This window comes from Vigna unguiculata, chromosome 3 (genome assembly GCF_004118075.2).
Source record: "Vigna unguiculata cultivar IT97K-499-35 chromosome 3, ASM411807v1, whole genome shotgun sequence".
Taxonomy (NCBI): domain Eukaryota; kingdom Viridiplantae; phylum Streptophyta; class Magnoliopsida; order Fabales; family Fabaceae; genus Vigna; species Vigna unguiculata.
The window spans coordinates 3,072,147-3,088,853 of record NC_040281.1 but is presented as its reverse complement, the minus strand read 5'-3'; the positions used below and the strand labels follow the sequence as shown (position 1 = coordinate 3,088,853).

General features: G+C 34.9%; 3 protein-coding genes across 3 annotated transcripts; 2 read left to right on the top strand and 1 right to left on the bottom strand.

The window, feature by feature from the left end:
* Positions 1-255: 255 nt before the first annotated feature.
* Positions 256-10,144, top strand: LOC114176522 (respiratory burst oxidase homolog protein A-like). Its single transcript, XM_028061589.1, has 14 exons — positions 256-1,240; positions 1,480-1,639; positions 1,910-1,958; positions 2,521-2,634; positions 4,426-4,851; positions 6,531-6,917; positions 7,033-7,128; positions 7,439-7,554; positions 7,927-8,094; positions 8,210-8,369; positions 8,539-8,739; positions 8,877-9,005; positions 9,106-9,184; positions 9,414-10,144. The coding sequence occupies exons 1-14, from the start codon at positions 595-597 to the stop codon at positions 9,521-9,523; spliced, it is 2,841 nt and encodes a 946-aa protein (XP_027917390.1). The 5' UTR covers positions 256-594; the 3' UTR covers positions 9,524-10,144.
* A 1,656-nt stretch (positions 10,145-11,800) lies between these two features.
* LOC114176523 lies at positions 11,801-12,721 on the top strand. Its single transcript, XM_028061591.1, has one exon. The coding sequence runs from the start codon at positions 11,890-11,892 to the stop codon at positions 12,559-12,561; it is 672 nt and encodes a 223-aa protein (XP_027917392.1). The 5' UTR covers positions 11,801-11,889; the 3' UTR covers positions 12,562-12,721.
* An 890-nt stretch (positions 12,722-13,611) lies between these two features.
* On the bottom strand, positions 13,612-16,136 carry LOC114177324 (probable membrane-associated kinase regulator 2). The gene is made up of 2 exons (XM_028062615.1): positions 15,033-16,136; positions 13,612-14,475 (listed from the first exon to the last, which is right to left on the bottom strand). Exons 1-2 carry the CDS (start codon positions 16,084-16,086, stop codon positions 14,378-14,380), a joined length of 1,152 nt encoding a protein of 383 aa, XP_027918416.1. The 5' UTR covers positions 16,087-16,136; the 3' UTR covers positions 13,612-14,377.
* Positions 16,137-16,707: the final 571 nt, after the last annotated feature.

Genomic DNA, 16,707 nt, shown 5'->3' with positions numbered 1-16,707 from the left:
CGTAAAATAGAGATATTCCCTTTCGTTTTCCAACCCACCACAAGGTCACTTCCACACACTCTTCCCTCTACTTCAAACCAAGCCACACAAACACAACTATTAAACAAAAACCAAACCCCAACATCTTTTAGTGCTCATACACAACCCTTTTTCTTTCTCAACCCACACCCATACTAATATAAAAAACCAACAACACACTCTTATTTTCTTCTATATAATTATTTTACTATACTTTAGAAACATTCCATCAATTTCTGTTCCTCTTCTTAATCCCTTCTATTATATAGGTCCCCCCCATTAACAAATACAATTCATCCAATTCTTCTCTCCTGCAAAATCCCCTTCTCTTCCTTCTTCGCATTCACGCGTTCACGTCCTTGTCTCGTATATTATCAACGCGTTATTCCTCTTCATCGCTCTTTCCTATTCCAAACTCAACTCACCATAATCCAATTTCCAATCCAAAACAACTTTGCTCAACCACTGCTCCACTTTAGCCACGCAACACTAATTGCATTGCATAACCAATTTAGCTTCGATAGATATACTTAAACGCCCATCGCTACATTTCTTGGTGTCGTTTATTTCTGATCAATGAGTGGTATTGCGAGGCACGAGCGCCGATGGGCGTCCGACACTGTTCCTGGAAGAGCGACTGTCAGCGCCGGAACTTCGCCGGGAACTGATTCCAACTCCGCCGCGGAGGAGTTCGTCGAGGTTACGCTTGATCTTCAAGATGATGACACCATCGTTCTTCGGAGCGTCGAGCCGGCCTCGGTTATTAACATCGATGACGGCGTCGCTGGCAGCGGATACGAGACTCCGGCGTCGGTGTCGCGGTCGCCGACGATCCGGCGGAGCTCGTCGCGGGGCTTCCGGCAGTTCTCGCAGGAGCTGAAGGCGGAGGCGGTGGCCAAGGCCAGGCAGTTCTCGCAGGAGCTAAAATCGGAGCTGCGGCGGTTCTCGTGGAGCCACAGCCAGGCTTCGCGCGCGCTCTCGTCTTCCTCAGCTCCCAACGGCGCCGGAGGTGGATTCGAAACGGCGCTGGCCGCTCGTGCTCTCAGGAGGCAACGCGCGCAGCTTGATCGCACGCGCTCCGGTGCGCACAAAGCGCTTCGCGGTCTGAAATTTATCAGTAGCAAATCGAATGGTGTTGATGCGTGGAACGAGGTGCAGGACAGCTTCGATAGACTTTCTAAGGATGGATTTCTCAAACGGGCCGATTTTGCTCAATGCATAGGTCTGTTTTTTTTATTTTTTTTTTCAATCGCATTGTTTGGTTAAATCTTTTGATTAGTTATTCTACCGAGTTTACTCAACCCTCTCTGTTTTATTGCATTGAATTTTCATTACTTGTTTTTATATCTGTTCTGTTTTGCATGAATACTCTTTCTTCCTGTCCAACTTTTTTTTTTTTTTGGTTTTTGTTAGCTCAGGGAGTTAGTTGTATGTTTTTTTTTTTTTTTTTTATCTCTGTAGGTATGAAGGATTCGAAGGAATTCGCTCTGGAACTGTTTGATGCTCTGAGTCGTAAACGAAGGTTGAAAGTTGACACTATAAACAAGGAAGAACTGTTTGAATTCTGGTCGCAAATTACTGATCAAAGTTTCGATTCCCGGCTTCAGATCTTCTTCGACATGTAATTATTCGATCATCATTGTAGTAATTGATGTTCCTCTGTTTAATTAATTAGTGATAAATAATCTTTCTCTGTTTACTTTCCGTTATTTAATTATGCCCACGACACCTAATGACAAATTAAGCACAGCATTGTTAAATGTCACCGCATATTGGATTTAATATTTAAATGTCCGTCAAAGCGTTGATGATTTCTTTGCTTGTAAGTTGTAATGCAATTATGATCATTACGTGCTTTGTATTTTAAAATATATCTTGGTAATATTCACAGGGTGGACAAGAACGAGGATGGGAGAATCACAGAAGAAGAAGTGAAAGAGGTATAGAAGACTTTAGTTTTATATTCCGAAATCCAAACTGAAACAAAATCTTTCACATTTGCTTACAACTGAAATTTTATTTTAATATCTTTTTTAATTAATGTGCTATTCTTCTTCATATTGTGGACGTAATACGTTGCTTACATATGATGTCCACTTGAGGTTTAATAAATCAACATTAGGCTGGATTGGTTGAACTTAATTTAATGGTTACTAAATTAACTACTTCCAATATTCAATGTTCCTACTTATAACGTTTCCCATGTTCTAGAACGTAATATTAATTAGTTGGTGCATATTCAAGAGTTAGTGAACTATGTCTTACTTTTTCGGCTTTTGTCACACATATGGCGCTTTCATTTTTCTTATTTTACCAAATTCTTGGAATTTATAATGAAGACGTTTTCAGTGGAGTTGGTGGGGGCATAGTTGTCATTTTAAGTTAAAGTTTTTTCTTTTGTCCCCAATATTGATTGTTTTCTTGCACGTAATGTTAAGTCAAAACTCAAGTTTTGCATTAAATTTTTTATTAACCTATCCGTGTCTCAACTATTGATTACAGATCATCATGTTAAGCGCTTCTGCAAATAGGTTGTCCAGATTGAAGGAACAGGCTGAAGAATATGCAGCTCTTATCATGGAAGAGTTAGACCCCGAAGGACTTGGCTACATCGAGGTGGGAAATCTTTTTATATATATATATATATATATATATATATATATATATATATATATATATATATATATATATATATATATATATATATATATATATATATATATATATATATATATATTATATATATATATATATATATATATATATATATATATATATATATATATATATATATTCTTTTTTAAGTATATTCTAGTTTTATCAACACATGCATACATAGAGTCAAAATAGTGTCCTCATATTATATTTTTCATAAAAAAAACATACAAATGATTATTGATAGCGTATGTATAGCGTGGTAAACGGGAATAATTCATTACTCAAGTTAAGTGATAAAAATAATGGTGGTCTTGGTATATTACTCAGACTTGGTTTGTGGTTTACATTGTTGTTTCATATAATTTCCATAAAAATACTAAAATAGAAAACACAAGTTTTTCCTTTCCTTGAGATGTAAGGTTTTCCTAAACATATCACTACTAAAAAAATTCATATTTTCTGTCAATTTTGTTTTAAAATTTTTTTTAGGAAATACTTATAAATTTTGTTATGAAAAAGAAATTTATAGGAAATTACTGCCAATTTTTTTGCAAAATATTTTATATAAAACACTTTTCGCAACAAATTTTGTAAGAAATACTTGTGAATTTTATAATTTTGTAGGAAATAATTACCCACGAAAAAATTACTTGCCAAATAAAATTCTTAGAAAAAATAGCAGAAAAAAGCCTTTTCTTGCAAATTTTTTTAACAAATTTGCAAGAAAATTTCCATGTAATATATGAATTTGTAGTAGTGTATTACGGGATCAATTGCTCTCGCAATTCCAAATATAATAAAAATATTCATTATAAGCAGAAAAATAAAATAAAATCTCAAATTAAACAGCTCTTAAATTTTATAATCAAATAGGTTTTTAACGAGTATAAAAACATATACCTTTACACATTTTTTTAAACCATGCTTGTTTGTTTAGCCGTCTTACATAGCTTTGTGCCCATCAGTCAACAGATGAGCTAAATTGTGAATTAGGAAATCACCCGACATTTAGAAAAACCTATTATTAGTGCTAGACTAATAGGGTGCACTCAACTACGTGTAATCTCATTTCTTCATCCTTTTACCGTGTCAACAAATTGAATAGTAAACCTCAATTGGGGACCACTTTGTCTATGTACGTGATATAACTAAGTCGTTATATCCGATAACTCAGTTCCTTAATTACAATGACCTCTTTACTTCCTAGGCCAATATAACTTGTTTAGAAGATATTCATTATAATTTTCGGTAGTGCTGGTATGTATTCAGAGTTAATAGTAAATATGGAAAATCCAAATAGTGAATGGGATTGTATTTATTCGTGCTGATCCTAGCTAGAGTACTATTCACATATTCCCACTTAAGTATCTATCGGTGAGCTAAAGAAACGCGGTAAGGGGAAATTAAAAAAAGGATCAATGCTGTTAGCTTTTGCTGATTTGTTTGGTGGGCAGCATTATTGACACTGAATCATATTCATGCCGAGTGGTTTTTCTGAGGTACATTTTTGGTCTGCTTCAGTTCCCAAGCTGCCTTTCTGCTTCTTCGCCTGTTACGCATAGACTCACCACAGAAAATATATTAATTAATGGGGTTTATTCATGATGTATCCACGATTATGTATGCTTCTTCTTCTGTTCCTCTTGTGATGCTAATAATTATGTATGCCGATGTCATACTGAAATATCTCTGCACGATTCAACTTTTGACTGTTTTACGGCATTTTGGATGGTCACTATGTCATTGCAGCTATGGCAACTGGAGACGCTTCTCTTACAAAAGGACACGTATCTGAACTACAGTCAAGCTTTAAGTTACACAAGCCAAGCTCTGAGCCAGAATCTACAGGGGTTAAGGAAGAAAAGTCCAATACGCAGAATGAGCCGCAGAATGATCTACTATTTGCAAGAGAATTGGAAGAGACTTTGGGTTTTAACATTGTGGGCCTGCATAATGACTGGGCTGTTCACGTGGAAGTTTATACAGTACAAGCGGAAAGATGCATTTCATATCATGGGTTACTGTCTTTCCACTGCTAAGGGTGGGGCTGAGACGCTAAAATTCAACATGGCCCTTATACTCTTGCCCGTGTGCAGAAATACCATAACTTGGCTCAGGTCTACAACCAAGCTGGGCTATGCTGTACCTTTTGATGACAACATCAACTTTCACAAGGTACGCAGTGCATATATTTTGGACAAGTCTCCTTAAAAAACAACTTCTTTAATGCTATTTTTCGGAAGAGTGTTGTTAAAAAACCATTTTTCCATGATTTAATGTCACCACGGTGTCAATTGTTCATCGGATGAATCGAGTTTGATAATGCATTCAAATAGAATTCAACTAATTTGTGAGCTTTAGGCTACATGAAGTCAACTCTCTACTCAATTAAATAAACATATAAAAACATTATATAAATTATCATATGAATGTTAATTTGAAAATATTATGAGTAAATATTTTATATAATTATATATAAATATTTCAATTTTTATATTCATTGAGTTAAAACATCATTTTATTTTATTATTTTGATATCTTAGTATTTTAAAAACTATTGCATATGTCTTTGTTATAAGTAGTGTTATTTATAATAATTAAGAAACACTAAAAAAAAGGTTAATTTTAACTTTCTTAGAGTTAAATAAGAGAAGAAAAAAAGAGAAACTATTTTTTTTTAATTTTTTAATTTGGTAACTCAATTTAATGAAATCCATTTGGTTTTATGGGGTTTCTAAATAAAAACAAGAAACTTAATTTTAATTGATTTAAATTTAAAATTAAACTTAAACTTAAATCTAATCCAATTGAATGTACTTAAACTTAAACACTAAACCACTTACTCTGCACTAAATCTTGAGTATTCTTTTGGAAGAAAAAAAAAAGAAGTTTGTCACCTTAAAAATATGCTAATTTTTTAGATGAAAGAGAAAAGGAGAAAGGAAAAGATTATATATATATATATATATATATATATATATATATATATATATATATATATATATATATATATATATATATATATATATATATATATATATATATATATATATATATATATATATGATAACTGTAATTTCAAGTTTATATTTTGATGAACATCATATTTGTTCCTTTTTTTTTTTTCTACTTGTAAGATATTTCTCGTACATTCTATTTGTAAATATAAAACATGTAATAACCAGTGTAAAATTAATGGTTACCCTCTCTTAGGTATAAAGGGAAAACAATGGACAATTATCATAAAACATGAGTTAAAGCATGCATATAAAAAATAAATGTTTTAAATATGTTTTAATTGTATTTCAATTGCATTTAATGGTATTTAAATTTTATTTATTTTAAATTTTGTATTGCTGACTAACATATTTGATTAATAACCACACTTAAATCAATAAATTTATTTCATATGAACAATAATAATATAATTTCCATTTTTTTTATTTTCATTCTTTACTTCCTGAGTATGTGGATCATCTACTGATTTACTTCAACATTAAATAGTCAAAGATCAAAGTAAAAAATAAGAGTGAAAATATAATTTTTCATTTTATATTTAAAGAAAAACATTAAATTCTACATGTAACATAATTTTTCTTAAATCAATAAATACATATATTTTTATAATTTAATACGGAAATAATATTAAAGCTTATATTAAATTATTTTAAAAATGTAATGATCATACATAAAAAGTTAAAGTGCAAAATTAAAAAAAAAAATCTGCTATAAATAAAAGGATATCAGAAACTTAATTAATAAATTTATGTTCAGTGACATAGTTCGGTAAATGATTTCCAGTTTTACTTATTGATTCTTATATGATTTCCAGTTTTACTTACTGATTCTTACAGACAATTGCTGGGGCCATCGTGATTGGTATTATACTTCATGCCGGAGATCACCTTGCTTGTGATTTTCCAAGACTTGTAAGTACGTCTGAAGACAATTATGAGACGTATTTGAAAGGTGTATTTGGGCATCATAAACCCAGTTACGGAGACCTAGCTAAAGGCGTCGAGGGTGTGACTGGAATTTTGATGGTGATTCTTATGATAATAGCATTTACACTTGCAACCAAATGGTTCCGGAGAAATCTCATTAAGCTGCCTAAACCATTTAGTAGGCTCACTGGCTTCAATGCCTTCTGGTATTCACATCATCTGTTTGTCATCGTCTACGTCCTTCTTATAATCCACGGAACAAAACTTTACCTCGTGCATAAATGGTACCTTAAAACGGTATACAATTTTTAGTATCATATTTCAATTATTTAGGATATCTTTCAAATGCTTTGTTTACCGGTAATTACCTCGTGCATTAATTAGTCACTTACGTTCTGGTTCCCGTTTGCAGACATGGATGTATCTTGCGGTTCCAGTTTTACTTTATACGTCCGAAAGAATACTCAGACTATTTCGTTCTGGTCTGTATACAGTTCGTCTTGGAAAGGTTAGCTGATTAAGTGAACCAATAGTTAGGCTCTAAATGTAGTTTCGACTTCATTACAATCATGGTTTTATTTTATTTTTTATCAGCAAACATGGTTTTATTACTTGTCTGAACTACTCATGAGTACAATTGGCCTGGCCTAATTGTGAGCATCCAGACTCTAGAGTCATAACAAGTAAACTAAAAACTGCCAGGAACTTCCAAATCTAAAAAACTACTCTAACTCTATGACTTCATATAAATTAGAGTCATATAGCATGCTAACATCTTTTTCTCCCTATTTCTTTTTTTTTTAATGAAAAATATTTAGGTTGCCATATATCCTGGAAATGTTCTCACATTGCAAATGTCTAAGCCTCCTCAATTTCGTTACAAGAGCGGACAATACATGTTTGTGCAGTGTCCTGCCGTTTCTCCGTTTGAATGGTAAGTCGCATTTCAATTTAAACAAAATATGTTTCACGTAGCGATTTTACCATTTTCATCATGCTTCATAATTGAGACACTGTTTGTAGTATGTGTACTCTGTTGTAGAAAGAAATATGGAAAACGATACGGAGTTTGGAAAAATAACTTTCCTCTGCATTTTTAGTATCCATAAAATAGAGATCGAACCGGTAGTACTTTTGCCCCCGATGATCAGGCATATTGAATTAGAAAAGAAGGGAAAAGTAAACTGATATCACAGTTTATGAGCTATTGGGAGTCTCGATTTTGTTTCTCAGTGAAACTTGGGAAATTTTTGCACAACAAGTATCGGTATCTAACAGTAACATGGGGCAATATTTTATGTGTCAGGCATCCGTTTTCTATTACCTCAGCCCCTGGCGACGATTACCTGAGTGTTCATATTCGGCAACTGGGTGATTGGACACAGGAGCTTAAAAGGGTGTTCTCTGAGGCCTGTGAGCCTCCTGTATCTGGGAAGAGTGGGCTTCTCAGGGCTGATGAAACCACTAAGAAAAGGTACATGTTGCGCTTGCCATTTTCTGTTGTTGATTTCTTATTTTCGGTCATGGGGTAGTAGGGGCAAACAATTTATACATAATTCCAAGCTAAAACTTGTTAACCATTGATACAGTTTGCCGAAGTTAAAGATCGATGGACCTTACGGTGCACCGGCACAAGATTATAAAAAATATGATGTTTTGTTACTAGTCGGTCTCGGGATAGGAGCAACGCCTTTCATCAGCATTCTAAAAGATCTTCTTAACAACATCATCAAAATGGAGGAAATGGCGGTGAGTTCCAGCGGTACATAGTATTAGTTAATGAACATTAATACAACAAAGTTGTTACATATTCATGTTATGTATTGCATACAAATTGTTATGCTCATGAATATTATATGAACATCTGTATAAAAATTCAGTACCACAAAATATAACATTCAGGGTTACTTTTATTCAGGACTCAATCTCTGATATAAGTAGAGGATCAGACCTTAGTGTTGGGAGTACTACTGACTCACCATCTCATAATAAAATTGCGCCAAAACGGAAGAAAACACTGAAGACCACCAACGCTTATTTTTACTGGGTTACAAGAGAGCAGGGTTCTTTTGATTGGTTCAAAGGAGTCATGAATGAAGTAGCAGAGCTTGATCAAAGGGTATTTAGTCTTTGCAGAAGATTTAATTCTTATTTATACTTCCTCCCGAATAATTTTTAGTATTCCTTGTCCCTGCCACAAAGATGAATAATAATTTTTCGCAATGGTTAATATTGAACATCAAATTTGGATTTCAGGGTGTCATTGAGATGCACAACTACTTGACTAGCGTATACGAGGAAGGGGATGCTAGATCCGCCCTCATCACCATGGTACAAGCACTCAACCATGCCAAAAACGGAGTTGACATTGTTTCTGGGACTAGAGTAAGCCTTCGCGTTTCATTATTTTTATGTATTATACGCTATGGTTAGCATTTAGCCCCATTTTAAAACTTCGCTTGCTTCTTCGAATTCCTACTACCAGGTGCGAACTCATTTTGCTAGGCCCAACTGGAAGAAGGTTTTCAATAAAATGTGCTCCAAGCATTATAATGGAAGAATAGGTCAGTTAGTCTCAACCAAGCATATTTTGGTAGCGGTAGACTTTTTTCAACCCCCTTTTTTCAATATCATCATTTGAACACATCAAGAAAGTCTTAGATATTTACACAGTTTTATTTATATGTCTCACTTTTTTATCTTCTTTTATACACTTATCCCAAAAATATTCTTTTCTTCCTTCCTTTTATTTTCTTCCTTCACTGACATTATGGTTATCATGATTCGGATCAGGGGTATTTTATTGCGGTGCACCGGTTTTGGCCAAAGAACTCAGCAAGCTCTGCTTCGAGTTCAATGAAAAGGGTCCAACAAAATTTGAGTTCCACAAGGAGCACTTTTAAAGAATTTGGACTGAGCACTCCCAACTGTACTTAAAGTTAACAGGGTCACATCACAACTTAAACCCGTCATTTTAGTAACTTGGCGTGGTCATATTATATGATTATATTCAACAAGTAAAACCTTTTTGTATAGATGTGAAGCATTGTACATAGAGCCAGCAAGATTGCTTTGCATTTCAGTATACATGTGGCCACATAATTAAAGAGATAAGCGCAGTGGTACCGTCCACCACCTAGAGTGCGATACAACTACGTTGGAGATGCTGACCTGATTGTGGAGCCACATCGACTGTTGGCAGATAGATCCACAGTGAATTGGATATGGACATTTTTGAAAAAGATGATAGGAGGTAAAGGGATTAAAGAATATGGGTGGGATACCTTTTTAAGAGTAACTTTCTCATTTTTCCTTCCAGGGGATTCCAGGAATTCTCGAGAACTCAGAGCGAGGCAAATGACTCACCTCTGCTTCTGCTTGGATCCTAACGGGGAGAGGGGGATTATACATATCTATTGTAAATGAAACTGGTATAGTGTTTTCCTTTTTCAAAGTCACCAATAGCTTTAGCCTTTATTTATTTATTTGATTATATACATGCAGTAAAACTATTGGTGTGTGAACGCGACTTCAACTATTGAGCCACCATGAAATTTTTTGGTGCTCGTCTAGTCAATGCATATTAAAACTATCCGCTCATAGTTTACAAACCAGATCAAGAGTATATTAATGTTAAGAATTTGGTTCCAAGCTGGCTTTTCATTTGAAAATTTCTTCAGTAAGGTTCCATTTGGGTTATTTTTTCGGCAAATACTTTGAAATGGTTTAAACACGTCGTCAATAAATGCTACTCGAATCCTCGTTTGAAAAGGAAAAAAAGTTGTGCAAATAAAGTCCAGATGCTTAAGCTCTTCTGCATAAAGGAGAAGGGGTTTGTGCACTGTCAGCTGAAATGAAGTTGTAAATAGACAACTTTATGCGCCATTTGAAATATACAAAATTTTTCATCACAATTTACTATTTTTTTTTCTATACGAAAACTTAACGTATACTAAGAGTTATTGGTTGTTTATTTTCTTATTTGCATGCCAGAATTTATGAATATAAAATAAATTCAAACACGTCATTAAAGTTCTTTGTGGTGTATTGTTACTCTTATTATATATGGTGAAGCAATTGAGAGCAGATGGCGCGGCGCATCGAGAGGATCTAGAGTATGAATACATTTTTATTTAGATCCAACATCCGTATGATACAGTAAATGCACAACAGATAAAAATAGCCCTAGCTATTAGGTCTTATGTAAAATGCAAGACCAAAGAACCAAAATGGTTGAGTGCCACCGTTTTTGTGAAATGGAAGGGAAAAGGAAAATAAGCAAATGAAAATGGTTCTGTGAAGAAGGATTTATGATATCTCTTTGACCGATTACCATGTAAGGGAAATCAGATGGATAAAATGATGGGGACTGCCAACATTAGAATCCTGTGGATTGAGTTTGATGACTTGAATATTAATTAACTTCCACGTCAAAAAAGAGTTAAAATTATTTTCCAAAAGCTAAACTGGGTCTTCATGACCAAATCAAAAACGTATTTAATTGCCACATTCTCCACGGCGAAAATCGACAAGGTAGTGGAATGAAACTGGCCTAATTTTTTAGTTTGTTACAACGCATTCGCTGATCCAATACTCTGCACTGCTGCATTTCATATTCCTTCTAATGAGGCCGGATCTGTCTTTTCCCTCACTCCTATTTCTAGAATCCTTCAAAGTCACTACTGTTGAATCATCATCTCCATTTTTTAATCCATAAATCAAGTAACATTTAATCATTCTTTGCCTTTAATTTAAGTAATTTCCCATTTAGTCAACGGTCAAGCCGTGCAAATACTGGAAACGCGTTCAGGAAAACATCAACCGCAATTCCTTAATTCTCAACACCTTAAGGTCAAGACAAAGAACCTTTTTTTTTTCTTTACCATTTCTGATCAATACAAGATTTTCAACCAAAAACTTAAAATTAATTGCACAAAAATACTAATATTTATTCATGGGGTCACTCTCTCTTATCAGATGTGGAGATCGAACACCAACATCTGATCATATATATATACCTAAACAACAACATTTGATTAGTATTCAAGACAAAAAGAAAATGTTATATTTAATAACTAAATTTCTCTTGTATATCGCAGGTGCAGAAGACAGAGTTATCGCTATCAACGTAGAATCAACAATTTTGAAGACATTTCATATTGGAAAATGATCTAAGTACCCACCACCCATTTGTTAATAAGCCATAATGTATAGTAGCAAGAAAACCATCTCATACTAAGCTAAATTCCCACTACCATCACAAATCAGCATGGCTCAGCAGAGTCCTGATCAGCAGATCAAGCCCTTGGCTCCATTCATATCTTCATCCCACTTCAACTCACAAGAAGATCAAGACTACTCATTCACACACAGAAAAAACATTCGACTAAGAAAGTTTATCCTGTGCTGCGGTTGTGCCACTGCAATTGTTGTGGTTCTTGTGGTCATAGTACTGGTCTTGGGCTTCACCGTTTACAATGTCAAAGACCCCGAGGTGAGGATGAACGGGGTTACCCTTATCAATGGAACTTTCGCCAACGGTGCTACTGACAACGTTACAATTCTTGCCGATATATCTGTGAAGAATCCAAACGTTTTTACCTTCAAGTTTGGAAACGCCAGCACCGATGTTTACTATAATGGGGAGGGAATAGGTGATGGTGAATCTCCGTCGGGGAAAGCCAAGGCCAGAAGAACCATAAGGGTCAACACCACCATGGAGATTATGGCAAAGAAGCTTCTGGCGAATCCAAATTTCGATACTGATCTAAAGGATCAGGCTTTGAATATCAGCAGCTATACCAGGATTGATGGTAAGGTCAAGATATTTAACATTTTTCCGAGGAAAGTTGTGGTTGAGATGAATTGCACAATCACATACAACATCACCACTGGGTTGATTACAAATGGTGGCAATTGTCTTGGAAACGTTAATATTTAGGTTGGTTTTAATGTTAATACTTTGTGAAATTTGTTAGGATGATGATAGCAGTTTTGCGTCATGTAGTGGAAAATAGCAAGTGTTTGTAGGTTGTTTTGCATCAGAGATGTTTCATCTACCGCTGAATTTTCCGCACTTTAATTGTATCTGATCATGGATATATGATTTGAGTTTTCTACAAACAACCTCTCTTAATCTCTTAATCCTGTGGTAAATAAGTTTTTGTTTTTTCAGATTACTTCTTGTGTTCATTAGTTTTTTAAAACAAATGTCTTTTTAACGGCGATACTTTCATCTGTATATTAAAAGAGATTACGAGGATCTAATTTCAATAATTAAAAGGTATACGTTTTGACAAATTGTTATTATTAATTAAATTACTAAATTTAATGAATTCAACCGATATGCTTATAAGAATTTTTATAAAATTAAACTAAATTGACAGCGTTCAAAATAACGAAGAAATGAAAAAAAAATTATAATAATATAATAAGAAAATAGAATGATTTACTAAAATCAAGCATGAAAGACATAGAACAAGTTGGAGTAAATCACAGGCAAAGAAGTAGAAGAGCTTGAGATTAGAGTGTTATTGGCTGTGACAATAACTGGTTTTGCATTATTTTCATATTGAACCAAGATTTATCTCATCTTCCTTTGTACTTTTCCAAGTCAATCTTTAGTGTTTTGACGAGTTGTTACTTTGATGGTTACCGAGATCTTATTGTCTCGTGCGACTGGAAAGAATGCGCTGTAATGGGGGAGTTATTATAATAGTGAAAATTTACTGTAGTAAATTTAATTGTTCATTCTCTTTCTAACCAATAAAGAAATGTATCATGAATTTAATACTTGCATTTCAATAATTGTTAATAACCTCAGGACGTACTTATAAGACTAAGGAAATCATTTTAACATAAATAAAGTTGTAGTATTTTTCTATTTTGAGAGTTTCACACTGTTTTATTAAAGTGAATGATTTTTTATACAGAAATGGTTAAAATAAAGTTCTAAAGCAATTATTAAAACTGTGAATAAATATTAAGATGCTAACAAGATAGCTTTTAGACAGTGTTGCTAAGATTTGTGATTTAAAATAGAAAAGGCATTTATGAGTGTGATTGGGAGGAGTAAATTGAATGATGAGTTAGATAATCCAAAGCAGACATGATTCCGAAAACCAGAAGAGACAGAGCTTCACCCATTCCGATACCTGAAAGGCATCAGATACGTTGGAGCATGCCACAGCATAGCATGCACGCTCAAATCAAAGAAAGATCCTTCTTCTTCCACACCCTCTTCTCATCTCTTTACTTGTCCCTTTCACTCTCATTTTTGGTGTTACACATTAATTACTCACTTCTGTCTCAGTCAACAACACCTTTCCTTCCCTTCACCCAAAACAAGATCTCACTTTCACTGCTTATGTCCCCATCTTTCCCTCCTCCCCCTTAACTTTATCATACCTACACACCAATCATTATTAATTCAACCACATTTTTCTTCCTTCTTCTTTTTCTTTAATCCACCCAGGTTCCCGAGAACAACCTCCTACCTCCAATCCAACACAACCATTATTTCCACCACGTAAACCTAATTTTTCACCAGACCTACTTCTATTACACTGTTCATTCAAAAGGGGTGCCTGTGCTAGGTACCATACACATCAATTTATCAAAACATCTCATTCCTCTTTCACTCTCTCAGAAACAACACCTTTACAATATACATACATACATAAATACGCATGCATAAATTACTACGAAAACCGACCCAACCTACCCAAAACACCACCTGCTATTCATTATAACATGTCTCAAAGGCACTTCTCGGTCGTACATTTTTCCGATAACTCACCAGATACGTCGCCCAATGGATCGCTCGCAGATCGTGGCTGCTCAGAACTCTCGCATTCTGCATATATAAACCATCCACAAAGTCCATCAATAAATTCAAATCAAACTCTACAAACTCTATAAAATTCCTTATAAGTTTTCTGATAAAAGTCTAAATCTTATTTTAACCATGTTCACACCTTCTAAAAGGGTCACCGATAAAACTTTGATTTTCATTAAAGATGATATTAAAACACTAAAAAGTGATTACATTTAAATATTAAACATTGTTGTGATAATAATGACTTGTTTGTTGTCACTATTATCGATCTCAAACTTCTCTTTCTTATGTTTATCTTCCGAATACAGATGATTTCTGAACAAGTGTTATGCAACATATACAATTCCAGAAATCAACTTCTAACCATAACTTATAACAGAGGGTTATATATGTGAATCAACTTACGACAATTATTTGGCACTTACGACAATTTTTTACTCTTTCTTTACCTCTTTTTTCTATCTATTCTTATACTGCAGAAAAAAAAAATAGAGTGCATTTTTACCAGTTTTCAATAATGATAAAAAATAAAAATGGTCCCACAAAGGGGAAAAGAAAACAAAATAGTAATTTACCAGTAGAAGCAGCATTGAAGGACCTCTTACAATGCAAAATAGCACCCTGAATCCAATCATGCTGCTGCAACAGCGAATCATCACGCCGTTTCGAAGACTCAAACGGCGGCGGCGGCGCACGACCTTTGCCTAGATGCTTGCGCAGGCCAGCAGGCAGAGGAACATTCCCCTGTTTCTGCCCCTTCACGTTGGCGGGGGCGGCTCCCTCCGTCGGAGAACCCTCGGCCTCCGTGGGAGATTTCTCCGGCGCGGTAGAGCACGGGGGCGCAGAGTCCGGCGAAGTGGCGTCGACCTGGTCGGAAAACCTGAGCTTTTCGGCGTACCTTTTAGAAACTCTGACGTAGAGAGGCTTGACCATCTTCAAATACTTGGGCATTGAGCGCTTGTCTTCAATCTGGGAGTGTGAGGGTTCCGTTTCCTCTGCGTTTTGAGTGTTGGAGGGTTTGGCTCTGGAGCTGTTATCTCTGGTGAAGAAGGAGACGATGGGAACCTCTTCGACCTTGAAGTTGACGGTGAAAAGCTTTCTGTGGCGCGGCTTCTTGGGGTGGGTGTTGGGCTGTTTGTCGCCGGCGTTGGGCTTGGGCTTCTTGAGGCCCAGCATGAAGACGCGGAGCTTGGTGGCGGATTTAAAGAAGGAGGCAGTGAAGTGAGGCTTGGAGTTGGGTTGGGAGTTGAGAAGAATGTCTCCGTTGAAGAGGAGATGGTGAGAGGGAGAGAGGGAAATGGTAGGGTGGTCGGAGGAAGCGGAAGGAGAAAGCGTGAAGTTGAACTCTTTCTCTGAGTCTGAGTCGGAGTCGGAGTCGGAATCTGGTTCTGATTGGTGGCTATGATGTTGGTCGTCGTCGTGGTCGACGTCGTTTTGAGTTGCATTGGTGTCGTCTTGGGAATCGTCTTCGTCGGTCAAGGCCAACTCCAAGTCGAAGAAAGGGTCGTTTGGGGTGGCATTGGCAGCACCTTTCCAGTATTTGAGGAAGTTGAAGGGTTCCATGGAAGGGAGAGAATGAGAAGAGAAGTGAAGAGTGGGTTTTGTTTTGGTTGATTGCAGGTGAGTCATGCCATGTGAGACAAGTCAGAAAGACTAACATAGTAGGTTTGGAGGGAGGATAGTGAGTCATACAGTTTTTTTAAATATTTTTATTTCATTTTCGGTTTTCGAACTTCATTTACTTATTTATTAAACCATTATTTTGTTTTCTAAAACATGTATAATGCTGTTTAAACTATATATATATTATAAAACAATCGAAATCTAAAATACATAATATATTACTGCTCATGAAAAACTTGTAATTTATAGTCATGAATAGATCATCGACCATAGTTATATATAGATTTAAAAAAATAAATCATTTTTGTAACTTTATATTATATTAAACAACCTAGTAAATCAAACAAAGATTTAACACTGCCAAATACATTGTAGAACTAGAAACAAACAACATTTTATGTAGTTTTCACTACTAGTACTTGTTGTAAAAAAAATCAATAAAAATAGGTAAAAATTGATTTTTGAATTAATTTTTTTGTGCTAACTTTTATTATTATGTATTTGTTTGTTAAACGTGTATATTGTACTTGTAAATAGTTGTTACAAGTTTTGTTTTTACAATATTTTGCGAAAGGAAAATTTAAAATGATTATAACTTTTGTCAAAGAAATGAAGATATGTTAATTC